Genomic DNA, 14,083 nt, shown 5'->3' on the forward strand with positions numbered 1-14,083 from the left:
TAATTCATCTCAAAGTATTTTCTGATTTCTCTTGTGATTTCTTCTTTGATGCATTGCTTATTTAGGAGTATTGTTTAATTTCCACATATTTATGAATTTTCCAAACTTTCTTCTTTTACTGATTTCTAGTTTCATTCTACTAGGAATCAGAAAAATACTTTCTATAATTTCAATCATTCCAAATTTATCGATACTTGTTTGATAACCTAACCTTTTGGTCTATCTTAGAGGATGCTCCATGTGCATTTGAGAAGAATGTGTATTCTACTATTCTTGGGTGGAATGTTCTAAATATATCTATTAAATCTATATGTTTTTTTCTTTTGTAGTGTTGTTTTACTCTTCTGATTCCTTGCTAATATTATTTTTAGTGTTTTATTCATTATTGAAAGCAAGTTATTGAAGTCTCGACCTATTTATTGTTGAGTTGTCTGTTTCTCCCTTCAATAGTGTCAAGTTTTGCTTTATGTATTTAAGGACACTGCTTTTAGGGGCAAATATATTTACAATTATTTTATCTTTTTGATGAATTGATCTTATTATTGCTATAAAATGCCCATCATTGTTTCTAATGGCAATCTTTGTCTTAAGGTTTATTTTGTTTGATATCACTATAGCTGCTCCAGTTCTTTTGATTTGTTTACTACTTGCATGGTACAATTTTTCCCATCCATTAACTTTCTAACTATTTTTGTCTTTGAATCTAAAGTGCTTCTTTTTAAACAGCATTTAGATGGATCATGTTTTTATATTTAATTCATCCTGTTAATCTCTGCCTTTTAATTGGAGAGTTTAATTCATTTACATTTAGTGTAGTTAGTGATAAGGTAGAATTTGTATCTACTGTTTTACTATGTTTTATATTGTATATATCGATCTTGTATCTACTTTGTCTCTCCGTTTTTGTATTGCTGCATTGATTTTTGTTAGATTTGTGTGTGTATACTATTTTAATTCTATGTTGTTGCTTTTAATATATATATATATATTTTTATATATATATATATATATATTGGTTATTTTCTTGGTGGTTTCCCTGGGAATTACAATTAATATCTTAATTTTTAAGTCTAATTTAGATTAATGCTAATTGAATTTCAATAGCACATAAAATTTCACTATACAGGTTAGTTTCCCTCCCCTTCTTTATGCTGTTAGTGTCACAAATTATATCTTTATATATTATCTACCCAACAACATCAATTTATTATTGTTTCTTTTTACAGTCATCTTTTAAATAAGTTAGGAGAAAAATAGTTCAAAAATATATTTAGATTGCCTTTATATTTACCTATTAGTTCCCTTCAGTGATGATCCTTCTTTCTCTCTCTTTTTTTTTTTTTTTTTGAGACAGAGTCTCAAGCTGTTGCTGTGGGTAGAGTGCCATGGCATCATAGCTCACAGCAGCATCCAACTCTTGAGCTCAAGTGATCCTCTTACCTCAGTTTTTCTATTTTTTTGGAAGAGACAGGGTTCACTTTTTACTCAGGCTGGTCTCAAACTCATGAGTTCAAGCAATCCACCTGCCTTGGCCTCCCAGAGTGCTAGAATTACGAGCGTGAGCCAGCATGCCCAGCCCAATCCTTATTTTTTCATATCAATTTGAGTTTTTCTCAAGTGTCTTTTTATTTCACCCTGAAAAACTCCCTTTAGTATCTTTTTGTGGTGTCAGGTACAGACATTGCTAGTGACAAACTTCAGTTTTTATTTATCTAGAAGTATCTTAATTTCTTTTTCATTTTTGAAGGAAAGTTTTCCAGATATAAAATTCTTGGTTGATAATTTTTTGACTCCCTCCCTACTTCTCTCCCTCCTGCTTTCAGTCTTTCCTTTTTCCATCTATTTATCATCTTTGCCAATGACTTTGATTTCTCTGTTTTCTTTAATCTCCTCAAGAACTTCTCTTAATTCAGTTTTTGTTATAATGGACTGATCTGTGCCTATACATTATACATTCTGGAATATTTCACCAGAGTTAAATTCTAGAATAATAACTTTATATTCATCTCTGTTCATTCTGTAACTTAGTTCACCTACAATAAACTCTCTGTTTTTGGCCACAATTTTTATTCTTCTGAATTCACTACTATGCTCTGATTGATGCTTTTCTGTAGTGTGTGTTGTTGTTTTATAGATGATGTATCTTCTAAAATCTCTTTGGAGATACTTTTGGAGAATTTTTGCTTTAAGTTTCTTGTACTCCCTGAATTAATGTCTTTTCATCTGAGGCTTTCCATTTTACTTTGCACCCATTTATTTTGTGCTGATCATATTTGGCATCTGATTATAATTACAAAAGAATTTTGTTTATTAGGTGGCTTGTGTGGGCTTATTCTGTATTTATGAGGCTTGTTTCCACATCCAACCTCTTGCATGGCTGGCAGAGCCACTGTGCTCTCTGTGAGTAGGTGGGGCATGCTGACTGGCAAACTTTACTCAAGAGTGCAGGGGCACGGAGCAGAGGCAGGCAAGCTGCTCTCCCCACCCCACTCCCATCTGCCAATATTTAAAATTAGGGATTTACTTAGGTCATGGTGGATTTTAACCTATTTGCCTACTAGTGTAGAAATGGATATTTCAGTGACTATCAAGGTTATTTATCAAAAACATAATTCACATCATAACTTTTTAATTTTCATCCACAAAACGTAGAAAAATCACCACTATCAAAGCCCCAAACCCAACACTTGTATCTTTCTACATTAAAAATGGATTCATGACTCCCCCAAAGATAACGCTGTCCAGACCTGTTCTCTTACAAACAAAAGGAATAATGAAATCTACTCTTTATGTTTTGTGGTAATGAAGTTTCAATCTAAAATGTCAGAGAAATGATTAAAACTCTTAGTTGGGTTGTGCAGGGCTTGTTATTTTTGCTGAGAAAGTATCTTACAGGATATGAAAAGTTCTGTTTTATTTATCTGCCACTAGAGGACAGCATCATCCCTATTGTCTTTTTGAGTGTTGTGAACTGCCGTCCAGAGTCCCCCTCTAGCTGTACACCTGGGCAGGTCTTCCATTGATGCTTTGCTCTCCAGCTCTAATATGGAGAATTGGGTGGAGGGCAATTTGAGGATTGTTTAGTCAGGGGTGGGACAGGGAGAGGAAAAATGCATCTTATCTACTGGCAAATATGTACTTTTTGCTTAAAGGTTTGAGGTGAGAGGAAGATGAATATACACACTTAACCCCCCTGCTTGAGTAAATCTCAACATAATTTTAAAAATAAATGTTTTGGGCTTTTTTTTCTTTTTATCTCCTGATTGGCAAAAGTAACTGAGTCTTTTTGTCTTTTTTGCTAGTTGAGGATTCACCAAGGTAGAATAAAGTGCCTTTCCCCCCATCCCTTACCCACTCTAACCTGGGAAGAGCGATGGGATTTCTAAGTGTGTAGCTCCCCCAGCCCTTGCCTTCGGCAGTCAATGTTGTTGATCTCAGTGATTTTTAGACCCCAAAGGGGCACTGAGCTAGATATTTGAGAACAGGAGATAAAAAGGCTGAGACTCAGCTGAAGGAACAGCTGTCTGACTCTGGAGAGGAGATTTTCTCAAACTTGGGCAGTTTGGCCAAAATTGTTCATCTTTAGGATGGCAAATGTGGTTTAATTTCTTATGTGTAGGCCAATTAAGATTTGTCACTTTGAAATATAATGAACATTTGGAGGGCTCTTCATCTACAAAATTGTAACAAAATCCAAAAATATATCAATTTTTCACCTCGCTGGAGACTTTCAAATGTCAGCCCTTTCTTACATGAAGGGAAAACTTAATTTAAATGTCTTCCAGAGTCTCCCAAAGTAAACTTAGGAAATACCATATAACCTGTATCTTAAGTCTGAGTGCTCAAATGTATCTTGCACATTTATCAAATCCATCTAGCATTTTTGCCAGTGTAGAACAAACATGCAGACATGGATATAGACTTAGTTATGCTTATATATAGTTTTACATAGCATTCACAAATGTTGCTGAAATAGCACCAGAGTAAACATTTTTGTAATTTAACAAATGCATTATTACATGTATGGATGTGTTTTAAATAACTCATTATTATATGGTACACAAAGTGTTTTCAATTATATTTGTTATTCTGAATAGAAGTATTCTGAATAGCTTTGTATAAATTACGTGTTTCCAGTTGATTGGAACTTCCCCTCCCTGCCAGTGAAATTCTGGCTGTAGGGAGAAAAATGAACTTAAACATCTATTATATGTTTCAAGAGATTGTGGGCTGAACTGTAAATTATTATTTCATAGGCTTGTCAATATGTTTTAAAATTTTTGTCTATATCTTTGTTAATTTAATAGAAATAATGATTTTGTTGTCCTTTCTCTCTCTTTTTTGAGGGGCGCAGAGTCTCATTCTGTCACCCTGAATAGAGTACTATGGTATCATAGCTCACAGCAATCTGAATTTTGGGGGCTCAAGTGATCCTCTTGCCTCAGCCTCCTGAGTAGCTGGGACTGCAGGCAACTGCCATGATGCTTAGCTAATTTTCCTATTTTTTAAGTAGAGACAGAGTCTTACTCTTGCTCAGGCTGGTCTAGAATTCCTGAGCTCAAACAATCCTCCCATTTCAGCCTCCCAGAGTGCTAGGATTACAGGCATGAGTGTACAGTGCCTGGCTCCTTTCTCATTTAAATAATTATTTTAGAAGATGTAAAGTTACTGCATTTCTTTCATTGTAGTAAAATCTGGAATATATAAAAGCATTTCTTCTTATACATTTCTGGATAGTCATTTCTTAATAATATTTTTACCATTGAAATATAATAGATAGTTTAAAAGGTCAAAGTGCTACATTTATGTTGAGAAAATAGCAGTCCCTTGCCAGCATCCTCAGGCCCCCAAGTCCTATCCTGCAGAGGTGACCACTATCAGTAGCCCTTGTCTCTTCTGCTACATATGTCCAAATACAGCACTCACATCATGTTTATCTTCATGTTTTCAAGTATTGTACTTATTTCATGTTTATCTATTATTTCTCAATTTTCTTCCTTTAGACAAAATCAATTGATTTCCTGACACAGAAGATGCAGATTTTGTTCTCTTACACTATCCACAAGGTTCTCAATTCCCTTTTACCCACACTCCTTATGTTTTTTATATCTAATTAGCAGGATATTATAAGGATAGATGGGATATGAACCCATTTATGGCACTAGTCTTTTGAATTAACTCAATTTTTTTTTTTAGAGACAGAGTCTCACTTTATTGCCCTTGGTAGAGTGCTGTGGTATCACAGCTCATAGCAACCTCCAACTCCTGGGTTTAGGTGATTCTCTTGCCTCAGCCTCCCAAGTAGCTGGGACTACAGGCGCCCGCCACAATGCCCAGCTATGAATTAACTCTGTATTGAGGAGATTACACTCACTTTCCCGCTGACCCACTTCTAATCTCAGGCCTTTCTTAACCTACCTGCCTCTGCCTTCCTCCATCCTGCTCTGGACTTCTCCGCCTGGGTCATGAATTCCAGGCAAGTCCTGTCCTATGCCACTCATCTCCTGGGTAGTGCCAAGTGCTTTTACAGACTTAAAATATGTGTTTAACAAAATTTCAGCTCAAGAATTTTAAGATGGTGGTGGTAATTATGATATTTTAACAATAAATGGCCAACATTGGCAAGGAGCCCTTCTAGTGTATCAGTTCAGAGAAGCTTTATAGGGGGACAGATTTGGGTTCAAATCCCAACACCTCCATTTAGGAACTATGCAAACTTTGGTAATTTCTTAGCTCATTTGCTTTACAGTTCTAATTACCTATTGAAAGAAAAAAAAAAAAACTACTTCAAAACTTAGTTTTAAAATAGCTCTCCCTACCCTGCCAGCCAACATAAACAATTTGTGAGTCAGCAATTCAGGAGGAGTTTGACTGGACAGTTCCTCTCTGATCCATGGCATCACTGGAGCAGCTGTTAGGGGATCCATCTTCAAGACAACTTCTTCAGTTGCTCATCTGATGCTGCTTCTGGGCCTGCCTCTATCTGAGGAGGCAGATTTTTTCTCTCACTGCCTTCATGGTTCCTCAAGGGGCTCAGGTTCTCACAGCATGGCAGACTCAAGGTACACAGATAGGTTATTTAGCTTCTAACATGTCCCAAAGTAGTTGTTCCAAGAGCAAGACTTCCAATACAAGCATTCCAAGACATCTAGGCATCCCCAGAACTTCACAGTCACTGCATTCACAGGGACAGCCCAGATATGGGGGTGGGGGTAGCAGAAGGAATGGACACCACTTCTCTGTGGGGAATGGCATGAGTGCACGTGATGGATGGTGGCCGTCGTGGAGCCAGGTACCCACCCACACAGAACTATCTGACCTAAAATTGTGGTAATAATTGTAATATTTCCCTCATAGGCATGGTGGTAGGATTAAATAAGATACCGTATATGAAAGACTGAATAAGTATTAGCCATATAGTTAATAAGCATATTACATGCCTAGAAAGCAGATTTATGACATTTGTAAAATCTCTACTAATTATGTCTTAATTTTCTACCAATTTAATGTGTTTTTTCCTTTGTGTGTACTTTAAAAACCTCACATATAATCATGATGCAAAATTGTTAGACAAAGAATAATTTTACTCTTAATTCTACTATTACTGTTATCATTTTGGTAAGTTCATTTTTCCTGTCTTTTCTTTCTTGCTATTATAATTTTAGTGTATGGGCAGTATTTTATCTTACTTTTTCCATTTTCATTATACCATGAGCTTTCCCCCATGCTATGATATAGGTTTCAAAACCATCATTTTTAATGTTCTTATAACAGTACATTGAATAGATGTATTGGAGTTTGCTTAACCATTTTTTTCTGAATTGGGAATGTAAATGTCTTCTCTTGCTACTGATTTATTTTATATCAGGTAATTATATTTGCTAGAATTTAAAGTCCAGCTATAATAGTCACTTGGTGGTGACCTAAACTCAGTGTGGTCAATTCCATTTTATACTCAGTTGCTCAATTATCTTCAACGTTTTTCTTCCTTTAGTTTTTGCCTGAGCCAACTAATCTCCCTACTGACTAATCTGTAACATTTACCTATTTATCTTCTGTCTTTCCCCCTAATTCTTTCTTTTCTCCTTTCTTTTTCTCTCTCCATCACTTCCTTTTTTTCTGGACCTCCTATCTTATGCCAAGTCTTTTATGCACAGGAAATGAAGTAATGAACAAGACAGTTTTCCAGTCTCTAAGGAGTTTATATTCTAATAGGTGAAGACAGGTCACATGCACTCAAACAAAATAAGAAAAATATTAGATAGGACCAAGGCTGTATAGAGAGTTAAAGTGAAATAATGTGTGTGTTACAGAGTGTCTGATTGCCATAGAAGGAACTGAAAGAAAGAGTCTACCAGGTTTCACTACTACAAAGTTGTTATACTTCTCTTCTAACTAACAAATTATTTGTGGGAAGGTACTTTGACATTATGTAAACATTCATTCTATTTCTCATCATACTGACATGCACTAGTTTTAGTATTATCCTGATTTTTCTAATTCTATCATTCTTTTTATATTTATTAGGTGACATTATGATTTAAGGAAAAACTTTGTCTTCTCCCCCAATTATTTATTCATATTACTTTCATCGGTGTGGATTCATAGATTCTTGTATTTATTCGGTGGATCATGTTATTACTGTTATTTAGTTTGATGATCAGCTTGTCCCAGCTGTGGTCAGAGGAGCCCTTTTTAGTAGGTTGCCATGTCTTGGGGTTTTCATGTCATTCTTTGAGCACTTCCTTGCTTTGTGGCACATTAAGGTGTGCCAGGCTCATCTTTTATACGTATTTCTACTTTTTCCCATTCTTTTGAACTTTTCATATTCTTGAAATAGCTAGATAATTTAGGAGATTATTGCCATATTTCATGCAAAAGGTGATAAGAACCTGAACTGCAGTACTGGTAATAGGATTATGAAGTTAAGATCTTCAAGGCTTGGCTGATGACATAAATGGTTAAGAAAGAAATTTAGGTTTCTTTCAAGTTCGTGACATGACTTTTGGTGTCATGTTCATGGCGTGGTGATGGCATTAACAGAATTTAGACACACAGAGGGCAGAGAAGCTGTGCTGAAGGTTGGAACATGACAGGAGTTACAGAGTTTCCATTTTAAACATGTTGAATGTGATAGGGGTATGTCTTGCAGGCATCTGGAAATAGAAGTATAACATTTAATTGGCAGGTCAGACATGGGGATATCATTTGGGAGTCATCAGAATCTGGGTTTGGTTAAATAATGACCGTGACTGTTGTCATCAAGAAGATAGTAAGAGCGAATATTGGGTCAAGAGTGGAATGCTAGCATATGTCACCCTTGAAGGGAGAGGACACTATTATTTAACAAAGTTAGTTCCACTTTCTAGCCTTTAGGGAGGAGGAAAACCTTACCAAAGATGATAGAGCTGTATAGATATGAACTGATCTGAATCAGATTCGTGTTGCTGACATTAATATCTTAAGAACAAAAGTTCACTCTGAGTTATATAGCCACAAAACAATGACAGAAAAGTAGTGATCTACTTAGGAAGCATATGGCAAGAATGTGTAGAAATTTGAAGAAATGAGTGTAGAACAAGGTAGAGCAGGGTTGTCAGCTGGGAATGGCTCTCTAGATACTGAATGCTGAGACTCTGCCATGTCAATCCCATGAGCATGAGTCAGTCATAGGGAGAGACAGTCTAATGCTGAACCAAGACTGCAGAGGCCGTCTCACAAACCAGCCCAACTCTTCCTTCATTCATAGTAAGAAACTGCAAACTCTTATGCTCATGAGACAGCTACACTTCCTTCTCTCCCTGTAGGCACATTGTCCAAGAAGCCAAATGATAATGGAAAAGTGATCATTGAGCTATTCTAATCATACCACATGTTTATGGGCACTCTAAGTGGCAGGTTCTATGCTAACTGAGTGTTTTATGTGTATTATCTTATCTTCATAACAACTCCTGAACCAGGTACCAATACTGGTATTTCTCCAGATGAGGAGGTCAAGGCTTATAACTTATCCAAAGTCATATTAGCAAGAATGAGACAGAGGTAGGATTTGAACTCATGTATGTCTAATTCCAAAGTCTAGACTCATAACCACTAAGCCCCCATGGAATGTGAATGAGGGAATTAATTCAAATTCCAATTTGAGTTTGGTTGAAGTTTCTATAGCATCTGGCTATCTCTGTAATGAAAATGGATGTGTCAATTTCACTATAAAATCCATGCTCCTCCTCTTCCTGCTATTCCTCTGAGCATCATTGGCTCTGTTCTTCATCTCTGTGGATAACTTCAGCTCAGTTCTTGGTGGTCTTGGGGTCATTCTTTCTCTTCTAGGTGACTTTGGAATACAGGTTATGAGGCATTTGGTTTTATGAAATGCCTTTCTTTTGGGGAGAACTTCCCACTGTGACTCTCCAAGGTGAAATATGTCTTAATTACCTGGTAAAACTCTTAGGAGTGAGAAGGGACACTAAGAAAGGGACTTCAAGGGGGGTGGAAGGAAAACCTGGCTTGCTGAACCAGGAAGTCTGAAGGGCCCTTAAGAATGTGTGTTTGAGGTAACCTAGGTAGCTAATGACCAGGAGAAAGAAGCCATCAATGACCAATAGAAGAGGACAATACTGCCAGGAGGTGCAGAGAGGCCAATGGAAGGCTTGAGAGCGATTTCAATACCCCTGCAGGTCTTTGCAATAGTTCTCTCTCACCTTTTCTCCTCCATGAGAGGGATCCACTTCTAGCTCTCTTTGGAAGTGCTCTAAACTTTATTCTTCTTAAATAAAACCTCTCTTTGTTACACTGAAACTTGTGCAGGTTACTTTTGATTTCTACCCACACTGCCTGTGCTGCTCCAATTTTATTTTCAGTATCCGCTCAGTTTTGCTTTTCCATCACCATGCCTCAGTTGAACTTTCTAGCTTAGCTGAGTAATCAAGTAATTGAACCAGGTCAGCTGGGTTCAGGGAACTGGGACCCCTGACCCTCCAAAAGGAGGACAGACTCCGAGTGCCCTCTCCGGGGAGTTCTGCTCTGATGTAGATGTAGTGGCTGCCCCAGTAGCTTAGACTTGGTTTCCTTCATACCAGTGACCGAATCCAAATTTTAACCAGCCTTATAAATATAAGCAAGGAAAGTGGGGTCTTTTGGCTAGAAGGACTAAAAATATTAAACAGCCTTGTAAATATAAGCAAGGAAAGTGATGTTCTCTGGCCGGAAGGATGAAGTGGTTGAAAATAAGGGGAAATGCAGATAGAAAAACAACTAAGACTGTTTGAGTTGATATTTCTGAAAAATCTCCTCATGGTAAGTGGTGTAATTAACCAGCAGATTTTAAAATATTACAATTGTTACTTCTATTATATTCTATTATATACTTTTCTTTCCATTGTGATTTTTCTGCTTTTACTTTTTTTCTCAATAGGATGTGAATGGCTGACAAAACTTGACTTGACGATAAATTTTATTGGAGAGCTGAGCAGTGTTAAGACCCTACAGCGCAATATCCATCTGAAAGAGCTCTTTCTCATGGGCAACCCATGTGCTGACTTTGATGGCTACAGACAATTTGTGGTGGCAACTCTTCAACAACTAAAAGTAAGCTTATTTTAATGATGCAGAAAACACAGAAAAATGAAAATGAGAAACTGTAATAATTCCTGATTTTTTCACAGCTTTGTCATAAAATGTGTCGCCTTCAGAGAGTGGAATATTTCAGAGAATCAAAACTACTTGTGTGGCCTTTTAAACCTTTAACATTGTTTGAATAGCTTTAATAAATCTTTGAAAAATAAATTGTATACTTTCTGCCTTTCTCATTCTAAACACACAAAACTTAATTCAACTATTTCTTGATGAGTTCAGTTCATCCTTATGAAGAGCATTCATCATTTCTAATTATAATTCATCATTACTAATAATAAACCAAAAGCGTAGGGTTTTAGAGGTAGCTCCAGTGACATATCTGTACCTTTGTACGTAGTCTTAGACTACTGTGCTTTTATAATTACTACTTTTTATCGTTGCTTTTTCTTAATTCATTTTCTGTGGCAGTGGGTCTCTTTAGTGTGCATCGGAATACTTGGAAGGCTTTGTAAGCAGAGATTGCTGTGTTCCATCCCCAGAGGCTCTGGGTCAGGTCTGACAGGGAGAAAGTTCTTCAACTCCATCCAGGTTAATACAAAAGATGTAGTCTCCATCTTTCTTTATGGCTGAATAGAATTCCATGGTATACATATACCACGGTTTATTAATCCTTTCATGGGTTGATGGGCACTTGGGTTGATCCCACATCTTAGCGATTGTAAATTGAGCTGCAATAAGCATTCTAATGCAAACGTCCTTATGGTAAAATGACTGTTTTTCTGGATAGATATCTAGTAATGAGGTTGCAGAATCACATGGAAGGTCTACTTTTAGCTCTCTGATGATTCTCCATACTTCTTTCCAAAGAGACTGTATCAGTTTGTAATCCAACCAATAACGTAAAAGTGTTCCCTTCTCTCTGTACCCACGCCAGCATCTGCAGCTCCGGGACCCTGTGATGTGGGCTGTTCTCACTGGGGTTAGGTGATATCATAGGGTGGTTTTGATTTGAATTTCTATGATGAGTAGGGATGATGAACATTTTTGCATGTGTTTGTTGGTCAAATTCATCTGTCTTTTTCAGAGACAGTTCTGTTCATGTCTCTTGCCCACAGATTCTTGAACTGCTGACAGTCACTTTGTTTCAAGCATTCTTTTGCCTTCATAAACCAAGCTTTACTATCATTTTACATATTTCCTAAAATATTGGTATTTTTATTTTTCTGAAATTCATCCTTAGATATGGAATTGATGCCTCAAGAAGTATTAATACTTTTAATTTTAAAATGTGTTGCTAGATGCCTTCCAAGAAGTTTAGTACTGTAGTTGTCACCAAGCAGTTTTGAGCACCCTTTCCATTTTATCTCCAGAAGCAATGGAGATTTTACTTTTTGCCAATATGATCTCTATAAAATTATATCTCATCGTTACTTTAATTTTAAATTCCTATATATCATCAATGAATTTGAACATATTTGTAATAAGCATTTTCTTAGTTCTCAGAGAACACTTGTTAATTGAACTTCTATATTCTCTGTAGTTGAGAGATTTCTGACTGCTGGATTAATGGAAGATGTTTGTATTAATACAAAATTTCTTAGATTAAGAGAATGAGTGACTCAGATAATAGGGTCTGGAATAAATGACAAATTATATATAGCATTACCCAGACTTCTCATCACTATAAATTAACTTCCTAGAAAATGAACTGATGAGAACTAGAATATCATAGAAATAGATCCTGTGTTGCAACACTGCATGACATTGCCCTGGAAGGTTTAATGGTCAGGAAGGCCTGGTCACCACTGCTGGGGTGTGTTAGTACTGCTGCGGCCTGCAGGCTAGAGGTATGAGACCCGTCACTTGAGTGCCAGGTACTTTGTGCACACTGTCTGTGATCCTCCTAGACCCATGCAGGGAGAAAATTAGTTGCACTCAGAGATGAGGATGACAGGGCTCAGAGAACTGATGCTCCTTGTTTAAATTGACAGTTCTGATGAGTGGCACAGGTGGGATTTGGACCTATGAGTATCTGACCCTGAAGACACCACCATCCACACTATAACCACACTCACTGCCTCTCTCTAGGTCAATGTACAAGTTTTGGGTCAAGTCTTTCTTTTTAGACAACATACAACAGCCCCTTTTTGAAAATTGGCATTTTTTTTTCTTTGAAAAATTTTATTTAAGGACAAAGAAAGTTTAGAGCACTTCCAAAGAGAGCTGGAAGTGGGTCTCTCTCATAAAAGAGAAATCAACATTGGCATTTGTCATTGTGTTTACTAGTATTTAACAATGAGTTGATAAACTTTGCACTCTTAATAGCATATGGCTTACTTAAAGGGAATTGTGTTAATAGATGTATTACTTTTCTAAAGCTGCTATAACAAAGTACGATAAATTAGATGACTCAAAGCCTCTTCCTCCATCTTCAAAGCCAGCAGGGTGGCATGTCCATCTCTCTTAACAACTCTGGTGCTGTCACTTCTGCTGGCCTTACTTTCAAACACCTCCGTGATCCTGATTAGGATTACCCTGATCATCCAATCCTTACTTTAATCACATCTGTAAAATCTGTTTCGCCATGTAAGGTAACATTCATGGAGATTAGATGGACATTGTTGAAGAGCCATTATCTGCCAACCATACCTTCATAAGTACCTGGCCTCATCTTCTAGGATGAGTCTAGATAGATAGGTATCTTTAAACTGTTAGCATTGACATTTCAGATTTCAGTTGATTTTTTTTTTTTTTTTGAGACAGAGCCTCAAGCTGTCCCCTTGGGTAGAGTGCTGTGGCATCACAACTCACAGCAACTTCCAACTCTTGGGCTCAAGTAAGACTCCTGCCTCTGCCTCCCAAGTAGCTGGGACCACAGGTGCCGGCCACACACCTGGCTATTTTTTGGTTGCAGCCGTCATTGTTGCTTTGCGGGCCCGGGCTGGATTCGAACCTGCCACCTTAGGTGTATGTGGCTGGCGCCTTAGCCACGTGAGTCACAGGTGCTGAGCCTCAGTTGATGTTTTTATTTTAATATTTTATTCTGGAAAATCTATAAAAATATCAGATCAATGTTATTACAATTAAGGACATACTCTGTTCCTCTTGTTGTCTAGGTTGGAACGTGGGCTCATTTGCGTTAGAGCCCAATTATGTGTAATATTCAAGGGTCTTTTTTGTAGAGAACATTTGGGAAGTGTTGCTGTTATACTTTGGAGCTATGATTTGACCTAAGCACTGAAATTCTTGGTATTGTGAACAGTTATAAAATTAATATAAAATATTTTGAGAGCTTTTCATTAATTACTGGTTTTGACAGAAACTACTTGTTATTACTACCAGTAAACATACATTGTAAACTTTGTTAATTGCATGAAATATACATGGATTTCTGCTATTTCCCATTAGTTACTTTTAAAAAAGTCTTTATCGCTATAGCACACTATTATATCTAAATTTAAAAAATTCTAATCAAAACTAAGCCAGGACCGATTCACAGTGATTCAAT

General features: G+C 36.9%; 1 protein-coding gene across 1 annotated transcript in view; it reads left to right on the forward strand.

The window, feature by feature from the left end:
- LRRC6 (leucine rich repeat containing 6) overlaps window positions 1–14,083 on the forward strand; it is an 88,967-nt gene that overhangs the window by 12,904 nt on the left and 61,980 nt on the right. The window contains exon 4 of the mRNA XM_003792870.2: window positions 10,415–10,587. Within this exon, the coding sequence (XP_003792918.1) occupies window positions 10,415–10,587 (173 nt within the window). The remainder of the gene's footprint in view (window positions 1–10,414; window positions 10,588–14,083) is intronic.

Source organism: Otolemur garnettii, unplaced genomic scaffold (assembly GCF_000181295.1).
Source record: "Otolemur garnettii isolate 467f Iridium unplaced genomic scaffold, OtoGar3 scaffold00062, whole genome shotgun sequence".
In the NCBI taxonomy this organism is placed as follows: domain Eukaryota; kingdom Metazoa; phylum Chordata; class Mammalia; order Primates; family Galagidae; genus Otolemur; species Otolemur garnettii.